Raw genomic sequence first — 13,787 nt, 5'->3', positions numbered from 1 at the left:
AGGCCTCTGAAAAGCACAGCAGTAAATCTGAACTAATGCACCCTGTCTCTCAGCAAGGACTAATAGCTCAGGATCAGCTTCATGCTAACAGCTTATGAGCTGCCTGGAATGGAGGCAAAGTGAGTTTTCTCTTCCCACAGTGTACTTTGTAGAGCTATCCATATTGGGTCTCATTTGGAAGAAGCATTAAAAGGTTTCTTCATACTCGATTTTGTGTTTCGTGGTATACGGCAAAGTGGTTTGCAGATGAGGCAAGCATCACTGCCATTACCCGAATGGCAATCTGAACTATATTCCAGAACACACTGTGTCTCTAACTGGCAGTTGCAGGATTGTTCAGATCCTGCACTAATATTCAATTACATAAGTCTTTGTATTAAATCCTGTGTTTATCAATAAATGACCACAGTGGCCAAATCAGACAGACTGTGGTGCATTCTACACATGACTTTCTTTTTTCTAGTTTAATACCTGCAAAATCAAAGCAGAATTTTGTCAATCTGTTGTGAAAATGTGCAGAATTATAATCTCTGTAAATTGGAGTAAGTAATAACTGCCTCTATAAAAACATGCATTGGTTGTCACATCTTTCTATGTAAAGATACATTCACAACTTTATATAGAAAGTGAAAGAAAAAGCTCCTAAGGATAATTTCCTCCAAGTATGTTTTGGTTACAAATTACTTAATGTTCCAATTAGCTTTAAGAAGCTGACTGTATGCAATACACAGTGCTCTACGTCCTAGCTCCCTTTGTTGCTTAACTTTATTTTCCAAAATCACCATAAAACATTAATGGCATTTCCTAGCCCAGAATTCAGGCCTGATTTAACTTGATTGGCTTTTGTGCCAATTTTCAGGGACTCATTTGGATTTAAACATTTCATGGTCTTTTACATATGTAGCAGTAATTGTGCTATTTAGAAAAATGTGGTGCCATCATGTGGACAATATAAGAACTGTAAAAAACAGTTTTTAAAAACTAGGTAGCAGATGAATATCTGTATTTGATATCATAAATCAGCTGTATTATAAATAGCCGTTATATGGTATAAGAAGCTATGCACAAATCTGTGGGTTTGAAACTGTATTAGGTAAGAAAAACTGATAATGGGATCAGGAACTGCTGATTCTACTTTCTTTATTTTCCAACAGCTTGGGAAGTTCTTTCCCATGAGCGCAGACTGATCAAATCATGCACATAAGTCTCCAAGCCATTTTAATCAGCACCAAATTCCAACATTACCTACTCCTGTATCTATCTATCTGGTTTTCCTTTAAGACTTTACAAAACTTGGTTTTGTACAGCCCACATTGCTTCTGTTCCGCTTAAATGCTTGCACAATCACACAACAGCTCCTATCCATGGCGAAGGCACTCTGCCCACACAGCTCTCATTCCTTCATGAGTTCACACGAAACTTTGTTTCAGCCATGGTTTTGGTTTAAGGCCTCTTCTTGTTTCTTACATTTAACTGAGAGGAAAGAGACTTTGCCAGATTTGAAATAACTATCCCCAACACCAATAAATGCCCACAACAGTCAAATTAGAAACACTGCAGTGCACTCATGCAGCCAAAGTTTTTCTAGTTTAATACCTACAAAACCAAGCAGAATGTGAAAACATGCAGAATTTTAATCTCTATAAATTGGAGTAGTAACAGTGTCTATAAAAACATGCATAATTAGTTACATGTCAGATTTCACATATTTACATAGAAAGTGAAAGAAAAAGTTCCTAAAGATAATTTCCTCAATAATACCCCATCTATAACAGACCTGTGGAGGTTTGCACACAAGGATTGTGATTGGAAACCTGTCTTCTGTGATACACTCCCCCAAAGTAAACCTGCATGTCCTGCTCTGAGACCCTCTATGCCAAGTGCTAGTTAGCCCATCCCACAGTCTGCTGATTTACTTTATACTGAACAAAGGCAAGAGCTTTTAAAGCCTTGTCAGTGGGTTTGAAACAGCCTATCTGGGAATAAAGCCTTGAGACATGTTTGGACCAGTCCCTTCTTTTGTGAAAGTTTAGTGGTTTCGTGTTGGTAATACTTAAAGGTTTATTTGATCTTTATGAACATAGATGGCTTTTTGAATCCATTTTGAGATTTAAGTAGTATTTTACTCAGAAATTCACTTCCTTTGTGCTGAAAGAGCCCACTCTTGTGGTACAGTAAGAAATGGAATATGTATGCATGTGGCTTTACTAAATGGATATAATGGAATGTCATGCATTAAGTTTCTCTGTGATGCTGTTTCAGCTTCCATATAAAGGCAGGTAACTATGACATCTGTTTTCCATGTCTTTGCATCTCATGCTTGGTTGATACTCTTGTTTAAAAAAAAAAAACAAAACATGAGTTCCAGCTGCAGTTTACCATTATTGGGCCATTTTTTTATGCGGATTCTCCAGTGTCTAATTACATATGAACACAGATAGCAATCTTTTTCTGACTGGATAAACTTACAGTCTCTCTTATTCTTTTTCTACTTTAGCATATATTTTCAAGAGAATTGTTGGGGCTTAATTTTAACAATTTTACCTTGCTGTCAAACTTGGTAGAAGTGATTATGAATTGAAAAATTCTGTGGGTGGGAGGCAAATGGAAAATGGTGGTGGTTGGAAAAAGCTGACCAGAAGTCTCTAGTCTGTATCACTGTGCTCAAGTTCTTGATCAGTCGGCATTTAAATGTTTAGAATACATGGCCAAACATAAATCAATTTATACACTTTTTAAGTTCATTTCCATAAATTGGAAGCCAGTCTTGAGATAGAGACAGCTCATTTGGGATTTTTCAGTAATTCACAACATTGTGCTAGGCAGAGTGTGGAACAAGCTCAACAACCAACTTTCTTTCAGATGAACTTTAAATGTCAAAGTATCCAATGACAGTTCATGAGTTTTGTTTTCAGCATTCTGGAAACTGTACACTCATTTTAAAAAGAGTGACACTGGTTTGGTTTTGGAAGAATTGGTTAAGTACCCTCTGAAAGCCAGTAGTTTAGTGAAAATGTATTAGATTTCCTTGATTTTGACATTTTTTGCCATCAATGAATGGGAAAATGGGAAAATGAACCCTTCCTGGTTCATGAATTTTTAACATTCTGCATGATTCATAAAATTATGTTAGTTTTTGCCCACTGTATAACCATGATGAGATTGTGCAATATTACTTACAGTAGACTTTCATTTCCATTTTTAAAACAAAGCGTCTCTAGAATCTGAACAGGAAACCCAAGAGTCAGAATCTCACTGACCTCTGTTGGCTGGAGACTAGGATTTTTTTTATTCTGTCTCTTCACAAGACTCATTCTTTCTGATCCACCCTAGTGGGCGGTTGCGCCTATCAATCATTGTACTATCCTCATCACTGGGATCTCCTGAAATTATTTCCCAGTAATTCTTATCTTCTTCAGCTTTATGGGTGTCCAGAAAAGTGTGACAAATTACTTCATACTCTCTTCCAAAATAAGACCTGCAAAGTCAAAGAAAAATGGGGATGGGGATGGGCAATGAATACATATACAAATTCAGCAGATTTGCATTACCTGTAAATTGTTCAAGGTTTTCTCAAGTTTTTTTTGGCTTACTCAGAAATATCACCATCCAATTTTAAATATCAGACCCTTACAAGAAATGCAATAGCCCACTTGGTTTCCTATGAATAATGTAGGAATTTGAAGTCAGGAGGAAATGACACTTTCCTAGCTTCAAAGACAAAGCAGCCCCATCAGTATAAGGCTCTGGTACACCGACTCAGTATGTATAAGCTGGTTAAGTTCCCATCACCATTTCTCTCTGACTGAGGAAAACTGGCTACTTAACAGCTGTTTCAGCCTTAAAGTTTCAGACTTTCTTTCATCCTCAAAAACCTGATACAAATAGTCACCTCTTGCTCTGAGTTTAATAGGAAACAATTGCTATACTCCTTTACAATGCTTAATTAAAATAAAATAAAATAAGAGAAACAAGAATATTCATTCTGCATTCTTTTCCATTTCATCAGTGTGTTCCTAAAGTATCTGTCTTTCTTCTTACAGTAATTCTTGATGTTGGCACATTGTTATGGACATCCCTGCCAGTCATAAATTATGCTTACCTTGTCCAAAAGTTCCTTGGAACAGCCAAGCTGCGATTAGTTTGGCAATGGGTAATAATAATTTTGGAGTTTGCCTGGAAAAGAAAAAAACAAAACCAAGGGAAGACACTTGGCAGAAATTTTTATACTGATTTTAACTGTTCCTATTCAAATGAAATGTTTTTATTTACTGTTTAGTGTAAGCTGCATCACTCAAGAGTGCTGTATATTTATAGTGAGATATTTTATACCTTATCAGTTCTCAACACAACTGGAGCTCTTAAGCCCTCCCTCCTGCTGAGCACTTCAAAACACAACTGGAGTTCTCAACCACTCCCTTCTGCTGGGCACTTAAAAAGTAAAATGTCAAGGAAGTATTAGAGAGTCATTCCAGTGGCCTCTGCCATCAGGGTGATTCTTCTTACAGTTGATATTTAGCATATGAAAGATCCAGATGGTTTGGGGATGCAGCCTAGAAATTGACCTTTCTATTTTACCAATTTGCAAATTTTTTTATATGTAACAGAACTGATTTTTAGTCACTTTCACTTACAAATACTGTAAATAAAGAATGTTGTCTTTGACAGTTACATAATTTTGACTGTATTAGTCAAATATTAGTGAGCTGATTCATGTAAATGAGTCACTGTTCGAGGCTGTAGGGGAACAGTTATATTTGTAGCATTTTGTCATACTGCAACACTTCAGGAAGACCAACAGGTATGGAGAACAGAAAAATACTCCATCTACTTAACTTATTTACAAAGGGTTAAAACCCATATTTAGAAAGGCATCCACTTATCCAGGTGCTTTGAGGGGTTTTTCATACTTTTTAAATTTAATGTGTTGGAGTTCTTAATTGATCAGAGCTCCTAATGCAGGAAATGGAATTTATTGCTCAGAAGTGCTGAAAAGCAGATTCCAAGTACTGCGTTCTCCCAGCTTGATAATGTCAACCTTTAAAAAAATTCTGATAGAAAAACCAAGCAAATCAGCCTCAAAATAAACACCAGAACCTCACACTTGTATATGCAGATTTCCTGGTTAAAGAGGTTGTTCCTTCCCTCTCCCCCTTCCTAAAATTACAGGTCAGAACTTACATAAAGAAAACATGTGACTAAAACTGAAAAGAGGGTAGATTCAGATTAAATATTAGGACGAAGTTCTTTACTGTGAGGGTGGTGAGGTGCTGGCACAGGTTGTCCAGAGAAGCTGTGGCTGCCTCATTCCTGGCAGTGTTCAAGGCCAGGTTCAAAGGCGCTTGGAGCAACCTGGTCTAGTGGAAGGTGCCTCTGCCCATGGCAGAGAGTTGGAAATGAGCTTTAAGGTCCCTTTTTACCCAAACCATTCTATGAAAATGCACACAACTTGTTTCTAAGTACTCCATCTACTGTTTCAGTTAAATCTTCACAACGTTTTCTACAGTTTTAATTTCTTACAGGAACTGGAAATCCTTCATGTTCAAGACGCAGCTGTGGATCCAAGAAGGCAGCTTGCCAGCAGGTCAAATAGGAAAGCTCATCTGTCAAAAAAACTTGCTGAAGGTAAGATTTTTTAGCAAATCTTACAAATGATTTATGGTCACTTGCTAGATACAACTGTAAATAAAAATATACAATAAGGACAGTATAAATATAAAAGAAAACAGGTCTTTAATTTAAGAAAATATTTTTCAACTCATTATTTTCTTTTGACTCCTGAGAAATCAGTCTGCCAAGCTAAAGACACACATGAAAATCCCATAACATAGATCCTCTGCTGTTCATAAACTCATTAAGTAGCTATTCTGTATGCAGACTGGTGAATAATAATTTAAAATTGAATGTACATTCCAAATGTTCTCTCTCACCAAAGTGGTCGCTGAGAGGAAAATTTTTTTAAAGTTTATTTTGAGTGCACGTGTAATCCATAATGTCTTATTTGCTTCTAATTTGCTGAGGGGAACATGTTAACAATATGAATGATTAATAGAAATCTGCTCCCTCGGAATGGTGGAATATATTATATATGTTACCTCATATACCTGCTATAGATTTGTCTTCACAAGGAATAAAATCTCATTTTAGAATTATTTAAAGTAAAAAAAAGTCAAAATCTCCCTCTAATGATGAATTTCTTCATGATTCGCAAGCTAATTTTAATTTTCTTTCTTTCTTTTCTTTTTTTAAAATCTCCTTCATCTACACATTCTGTGTGACAGCCCCCTTCGCCTGCACACCTGATCTCAGGTAAGTTGCATACACTTTCTAAGTAAGTATTGCTTATCTTGATCTATTTACAATTCTGAATCTGTTCTGTAAAGCTAAGATGCTGAACCACTGTACAGCTTCATATATATAGTAATTAAATGCACACTATCAGTATATGCTACCATTACCAGCTTTATTGTCTTACCATGTGGCCAGAAAACCCTCCTGTTGTCCCAAGACCAAAGGCTTGCCCATATTTAACTGGTTCACCCAGTGCACTTCCATCTACACTGTTAAAATTGTAAAAAGGAAGAAAGAAACTATTTTAAAAATCAGCTTTACCTTTTTTTTAAAAAAATTTTGCTCTACAGTTAGGTCTTGTGGCAACCTGTTGTATGAAGTTTACCTTTAAAAATAGGCAAAATATCTTAACTCAAAAGACATTTCATACATTATTTACTGGTTAAAATATTTAACAGAATAGAAAGAGACTGTATTGATAACTTTTTAGGATATATTCGTTAACATACAGGGTGGAGAGATAACAAGAAATGAAAAACCAATAGAATCACATACTAAAAGTAGAACAGCGTGTGTTTTGTTTGTATGTAACTTAACAGAAGTTGCTAATAATGTATGTAACTGATATTCAGTAATTTGGCTCATTATATCAGCATGCATGCTGGTATATCCCTATTTCCAGAATAATCTCTGCTTTTCTCAGAAACATTAAGTGCTAAGCTCACCAAGTATTTTCAGCTACAGCTGATAAACTTTTTAATGAGGGACTCAATAGCATTCAGTCAGCAGCTAAGCAAAAACATTTTGGTTGCAGTTCTAGAAGGCCTAAATTATGCTCTTAGCACTAAAATTCTTTCTTCGGTCTAACCCAAAGTGTTTTGCTCAATCAGGATTATATGGGTTAGTTTGTACTCTTACATGCTATTGTTAAATGCATGCACTCAGGCAGAGCTTTCGACTGCTGTTCTTCTGTTTCTTCTCCCACAAACAGCTGGAATTATATATGTCTTTGAGAGAGGGAATATGCTGTTTGGTTAATGGGTTTTTTTTAGGAAAACACTGTCCATGTACAGAAAAAGCATCAACACAAATTTCACTTCAGAGACCTTACTTGCAGAAGAGTAAATAATGATTCCAAGTCAAATTAGGACACGTTTTTTATTCTACAGCTGAAATATGACCACCTTCAAAACAGATGCAGAGTTTATCAAATGATACTGTGAACTCCATTCTGGTTTCACACCATTTCTGAGCTGGCTTAAATTTTCTTGGAATTATTCACATAGGTGGAACAGAATCAAGCATAATGCACAACCCAAGTTAAAGTCCCTTAAATAAATTAATCTTCCTCAAATTCATTTGCATATTAGCAAACTTCATTGCATATTTCTCAAAACAAGGTACTGAAAGCTAAAGTAGTCATTGAAAACAACGAATAAAGTTCCAAACCTTAAAATACAGAAAGTATTTCTACCCACAGGGACCACACTCTTGATTGCACTAACTCCATGAAGGGTTTGCAATGGTAGAGGTGAAAATATGGACAGTTCATCCAGATTAACTGCCAAGGTCAGACTGCCACACACACCACAGGGATTCTCCACCGAGGGTTTGTCGTCACTATTCAAAAGCATCACTGTGTCTCCAAAATGAACAAATCCGTCCTCAGACACTGACAGGTGTATCTGAATAGAAATATAAATAATTTTTTACAGAATTATCTGAAGCTAATATCAGAAGTATTTCAGCATTCAAAATGTTAATCCATAGCATCCTTAATGCATAAAGGATACTAATAACAGCTACTCCAGTCTATGGGGAGTCATTGAGGAATGACATAATCGTCTTAAAAAAATTACCTTCCTTAAAAGGTTGTCTTGAAGCCTGTTTATTCTCTGTGTTAGAAGTTCTCCTCGTTCTCTTTTATGAAGAAAATCCCTCAAGAGGTCCTGGCAGACAGAGAGGGGGTAGGCATGTTACCCAGAACTCCCAACCTCAGGTTTAAACTGTATTGAGGAATCTGAGGGGACACCGAGAGGTGAAGAGTCTGGCGAGGGGAGAGGGGCCCGTCTCCACCTCACCTCCCCCAGACACGAGTCCTCGTTCCAGTTGCCGATGAGCACCCCGGGTCTGTAGGTAGCCATGCTGCTGCCTCGGTCGTGCGGCGTCCTCCGTCGTCATGACGATCGCTGTAGCTAGCGATTGGGCCATGGAGCGGCAGAGCCCGCCAATGAGCGGGAAGGAGGGGGCCGGCCCAAGAGCAGCGCGGGAGGGGTGGGTATCCTGGGGGGATCCTCGGGGAGAAGGAAGGCAATAAAATAAATCCATAAATGTTAAAAACCGGCAGGAATGCCGACTGCCCTCCTCGGGCACGCCCGGCGGGGCTGGGGGCACTGCCAACGGCGCATGCAGACCTCAACAATCCTGTCCTGCAGTCTGTGCGCTCTAGAGTATTCACTGCTCCTCTGTAGCCCACCTGTAGAACAGTAAATTATTCAAGATTGTAGTTTAAGTCCCGTGTGGTTTAAACCACGTTCATTTGGTGGGCGATGGCCTTCCCTGGATGAGCGTGTTTCATGCTGTAGGCAGAGGTGTGTGTATCTGAACAATAAATTCTGTGAGCCAAGTGCGAGAAGCTCTTCAGCCCCTGACAGCAAAATGCTGGAGAAAATGTTCGGGCAAGGGAAGATATAATTATTCCTTAAATGGAGTAGAGGGAGCTATTCTTTGAATGGAATACAGGTGGTTATTCCTTGAATGGAGTAGAGGTAGTCATTCCTGAAGCAATCTGCTGTAGTGGAAGGTGTCTCTGTCCGTGGTGGGGGGCTGGAACTAGATGAGCTTTCCCTTCCAACCAAAACCATTCTGTGATTCTCTCACATTTATGCCCTCTTAGGAGTACCTTCCAGACCAAGATGTAGCATGGAAAGGCCTCTGCAAGTAAAATAATACTAAGAATTAAAAAATCCATTTGGATTCTTTGCAGTTTTGCCAAGTCTGGCAGGAGCTTTGAAAGAAGAGGCCTGCTATCTCATAAGGTGTTTTGGGAGAGCCTGGTACCTTCCTGCAGTGATATGCTGAGGGTGGCGATGCAGCTGGGCCCAGAGCAATTTCTCCATCTCCTCATACTGTTTGAGGGGTTGCTGAGACCCTGCCTGCACCTTCTCAGGCACCCCAACACGTGAAAGTGCTTCTGTCCAGGTCCGGTTGTGTGGTGATATAGTTGCACAAATAGCAGTGGAGATGCTGAAATTCTAGAATTCAAGCCAAGGTACAGTTTTAGTGTGGAACTTTATTTTCAGTCAGGTGGCCTTTTACACTCTGTGTTTGTCAAGGAGGTGTATCAGCTCAATGCAACAAATGAGTTCATGACAGTAACACTACAGTATCAATGAATATTGTGCATCATAGAATAGTTGGGATTGGAAAGGAAAGCTCACCTAGTTCCAGCCCCCTGCCATAGGCAGAGACACCTTTTACTAGACCACATTGCTCCAACCAACCTAGCCTTTGAACACTTCCAGGGATGGGGCATCTGCTACCTCTCTGGGCAACTTCCTCCAGTGTTTTAACACCCTTAATGTAAAAAAAAAAAAAAAAAATTAAATTCTTCTTTCTATCTAGTCTGAGTGAATCTATTAGGTGAATGCTTTGATTACAAACGTATTGCTTCATTATTATTTCAGTTTTGGTCCTGCTAGGGCAAGACCTAGTGAATGTGTTATCTGTTTACTTTCCAGATAGCTTAAGCCAACGATTTTCAACGATGGCATAGATCCTCGCACAGAACATTTAATCCCTTTACAACTTTCTTGCAAGCTTGCTATTTAAGGTTTCAATGCTAGGCAGTTTAAAAAGCTTAAAATAAAGTGGGATTTTTTTTGTATAGACAGGTGGCCTGCATGTTATCATAGAATCATAGAATCGTGAGGGTTGGAAAGGAGCTTAAGATCATCTAGTTCCAAACCCCTGCCGTGGGCAGGGACACCTTATGTTAAATCATATCACCCAAGGCCTCGTCCAATCTGGCCTTGAACACTGCCAGGGATGGAGCATTCACAACCTCCCTGGGCAACCCATTCCAGTGCCTCACCACCCTAACAGGAAGGAATTTCCTCCTTATATCCAACCTAAACTTCCCCTATTTAAGTTTTAACCCGTTACCCCTTGTCCTATCACTACAGTCCCTAATGAAGAGTCCCTCCCCAGCATCCCTATAGGCCCCCTTCAGATACTGGAAGGCTGCTATGAGGTCTCCACGCAGCTTTCTCTTCTCCAGGCTGAACAGCTTCAACTTCCTCAGCCTGTCTTCATACGGGAGGTGCTCCAGTCCCCTGATCATCCTTCTCTGGACTTGTTCCAACAGTTCCATGTCCTTTTTATGTTGAGGACACCAGAACTGCACACAATACTCCAAGTGAGGTCTCACAAGAGCAGAGTAGAGGGGCAGGATCACCTCCTTCGACCTGCTGGTCACGCTCCTTTTGATGCAGCCCAGGATGCAGTTGGCTTTCTGGGCTGCAAGCGCACACTGAAGCCAGCTCATGTTCATTTTCTCATTGACCAACACCCCCAAGTGTTGGTCTCCACAGGGCTGCTCTGAATCTCTTCTCTGCCCAACCTGTACCTGTGCCTGGGATTGCTCCCACCCAGGTGTAGGACCTTTCACTTGGCATGGTTAAACTTCATGAGGTTGGCATCAGCCCACCTCACAAGTGTGTCAAGGTCCCTCTGGATGGCATTCCTTCCCTCCAGGGTATCAACCGAACCACACAGCTTGGTGTCATCGGCAAACTTGCTGAGGGCGCACTCAATCCCACTGTCCATGTCAGTGACAAAGATGTTGAACAAGACCGGTCCCAACACCGATCCCTGAGGGACACCACTCGTTACTTATGTTACTTATGGCAACAATTCACGTGAAACCTGGCTCTTTTGTGTTAAACCAAAACTTAGTACACAAAATGTTATTCAGCACATCTGAAACCTCTTTAGGACCAAATACAACTCATTTCTGTTCAAATATCACCACCTCGTGGTCAGTTCCGGTAAGTGATGCTTTCCTACACATAGCCGTGGTAGGAGCAATACTGAAGTTGTTTAATTGAAATAAGGAAGAAACTTTGTCAATTTTAACTTAACATAAAAAGCCAAACAATTCTTGAGGTTATCAGATGTGATTTGAAATCTGAATTGTTTGAAGAAAAACTATATTTTAATTAATTTCCTGTGTTGCTAGTAATTTCTGCTTAGCACTTAAAATTACATTCATGCTTTTCACAGAGCTAAGGTTTTGATTAGGGTGACTGTTTAACCTAATTGATATGGAAATTATATAGCTGATTTATCACACTTTTTTTCAAAACTGTGCAATATAATTGAACTTTATTAACTCTTGCATATCTCAATGTGCAATGTCTAAGTTTCAAATCTCTTGATTTTTTTGTTTCAAAATTAAACCACTTTAAAATCAATATTCAGTAATATGTATTTTTCTAAAACTACATATTATACTAAGGTGTATTATTAAGAAAAGCACCCTCTGTCTTGCTGTGCATGGAGCTGATATATAAAATCCACAGAAAACTTCTGTAGTTCTGTAGACTTATACACCATCTGTACCTAGTTGCTCATAGATTCTGATGCAAATATTACGAAGAAACAGGCATCTGCACTTACGATGTAATTGTGTGCAGAAATATCTTCACACATCTCTTAGCAGGATTACACCATGACCGTCCTTGTCACCTGGAAGGCTTTAATTTTTGATTGCATAGTATTCGATGAAAACAATCAAAAAAAGCTCCCTCTAAACATGTTTGTAAATTAAGCATCTTTCCTGCAGGAGAGGTTACAGGCCTATTCAACCCAGCTCAGTTTCCTTTTGAGCAGATAAAAATCTATGTTTACTTGTAACAGTTGTTTGCATTATTAAATGGTGTGAAGAAAAGCTGTACTTGTGAAAGAACTGGTCTGTGTTCTGTGTGTTAACTTAGCCAGCACACAGATTGACCAGACTTAAAGGTATATGTGCTTTATTTGAAACATTAGTACTGTCCTGGTACTTTTCTGTTAAATACAATTATAGTCAGTGTACTTTCAGAACCTCCTCCCCTACTGTTCTAGAATTAAAGCTTTTTTCTCCCTTTTTTTTTTTTCTTTGTTTTAATGAAAAAGAACTAAGTGATTGAGAAGACCAAAAACAGCAGAGAGAGCTGTTTAACCATTAGTTTACATAAAAATCTAGACTGGATAGGCTTTTAATTGCCTTAAAATTGTCAGTAATGTGTGAGATAGAGTTTTAAATACTTTAATATATAAATGAATTGGTATGCATCAGTAGTACAAATTACCATAGTTTACCCAAATCTGGTAAAAAGGGCAAGGTCTGAGAGGATGTGAACATAAATTAAGTCCAAGAAAGAGGTATGCCATCTTTATTTAGAGGTAGTGGTAGAGCATTATATTTTTCTGTGAGCTTTTCCACTCATGTATCTTCTTATTTCATGGTGAAAAACATGTTTGCTCATGTGACTGCTTTTTTTGGCAATTCATGAAATTTTATTCATATGGCAAAAATACTACACCAATGTTTAATCATACACAGGTTGAACGAGAACATTGTTAATACCTGCCTTTACTGCCTTGGGAGAATATCTGGGTTTTTTCCCCAAGCTTTCCTTTTTTTTTCCTGTTGAAAATTATGAATATGCCAAATCTGATTAACAATACAGACTAAATAATGCTGCACAGGAGCAAAACATGTTCTTTGGAACAATTTGTCTCCATTTATTTTATTATTTCACACTAGCATTATTCAGACACGTACCATGAATCAAAGCATAGTTATATTTTTTCTTTGATGTTATTAGGTTTCTGGCTATTAAAATGATTAATCTCCTTGTTAATAATATAACTACAGTTTCTTATTCTAAATGATTCCCCAAACAGTCATGTGTTTGTGTTCACAGCACAAAATTAATTAAGTAGTTTATGTGATAAGATTTAAGGATTGTTGTTTTGCCAGACACCTGTACTGATGTTTCCCATTTTGGCTATGAATTTCATCGTGGAGTTTTCCTGTAATTCTGGCTGCTGAGGAGCAATAAACCTATTCGTGTATAGTTTCTGAAAGGTAGTAATCCATTAAACAAACCTTTCAGTCGACATTTAACAAGAAAGGGCAGCAGGATGCTTCTGTTTTGTATTGGCAGTAAGTTTGTTGATGAAACTTTCCACAAGTGGAAAGTTTCCTGATATCAGATCAGTTTGCAGACATATGAAACTGCTATGGTTGCTCATTTGGTGTTTTATAACCAAAAGATTCTGCTTGAGAAACAGGGAAGGAGGAGGAATCATTTGCAATGCATCTAAGACTGCCAAACACTCGCCAGTTAAAGTTTGGATTGTGTTATCCACATCATCATGGTATTTTCATTCTACTAGTCTCTAATTTAGACTTGTACAGAGCATGTCTTTCAAGAAATTGTTGTATA

The 13,787-nt window shown here is 38.4% G+C and overlaps 1 protein-coding gene across 1 annotated transcript; it reads right to left on the bottom strand.

Annotated features, from left to right (window-relative positions):
• Positions 1-2,808: 2,808 nt before the first annotated feature.
• On the bottom strand, positions 2,809-8,482 carry CFAP161 (cilia and flagella associated protein 161). The gene is made up of 7 exons (XM_057412827.1): positions 8,373-8,482; positions 8,151-8,240; positions 7,741-7,976; positions 6,476-6,560; positions 5,521-5,679; positions 4,103-4,176; positions 2,809-3,478 (listed from the first exon to the last, which is right to left on the bottom strand). The coding sequence occupies exons 1-7, from the start codon at positions 8,433-8,435 to the stop codon at positions 3,289-3,291; spliced, it is 897 nt and encodes a 298-aa protein (XP_057268810.1). The 5' UTR covers positions 8,436-8,482; the 3' UTR covers positions 2,809-3,288.
• Between the last annotated feature and the right edge of the window lie 5,305 nt (positions 8,483-13,787).

Source organism: Pezoporus wallicus, unplaced genomic scaffold, assembly GCF_028554395.1.
Source record: "Pezoporus wallicus isolate ANWC-B61680 ecotype Strahan unplaced genomic scaffold, APGP_CSIRO_Pwel_v1 contig_3952, whole genome shotgun sequence".
NCBI classification, from domain to species: Eukaryota; Metazoa; Chordata; class Aves; order Psittaciformes; family Psittacidae; genus Pezoporus; species Pezoporus wallicus.
This window is presented reverse-complemented; position numbering and strand designations above follow the sequence as displayed.

Excerpts from the sequence above, each read along its gene's own strand:
- CFAP161 (XM_057412827.1), bottom strand. The coding sequence starts at position 8,435 with ATGGCTACCTACAGACCCGGGGTGCTCATCGGCAACTGGAACGAGGAC. Across the intron at positions 7,977-8,150 it reads AAGACAACCTTTTAAGGAAG|ATACACCTGTCAGTGTCTGA; the intron begins GTAATTTTTTTA and ends ATTTCTATTCAG. Across the intron at positions 5,680-6,475 it reads GAGGGTTTTCTGGCCACATG|TTGTATCTAGCAAGTGACCA; the intron begins GTAAGACAATAA and ends TTTTATTTACAG.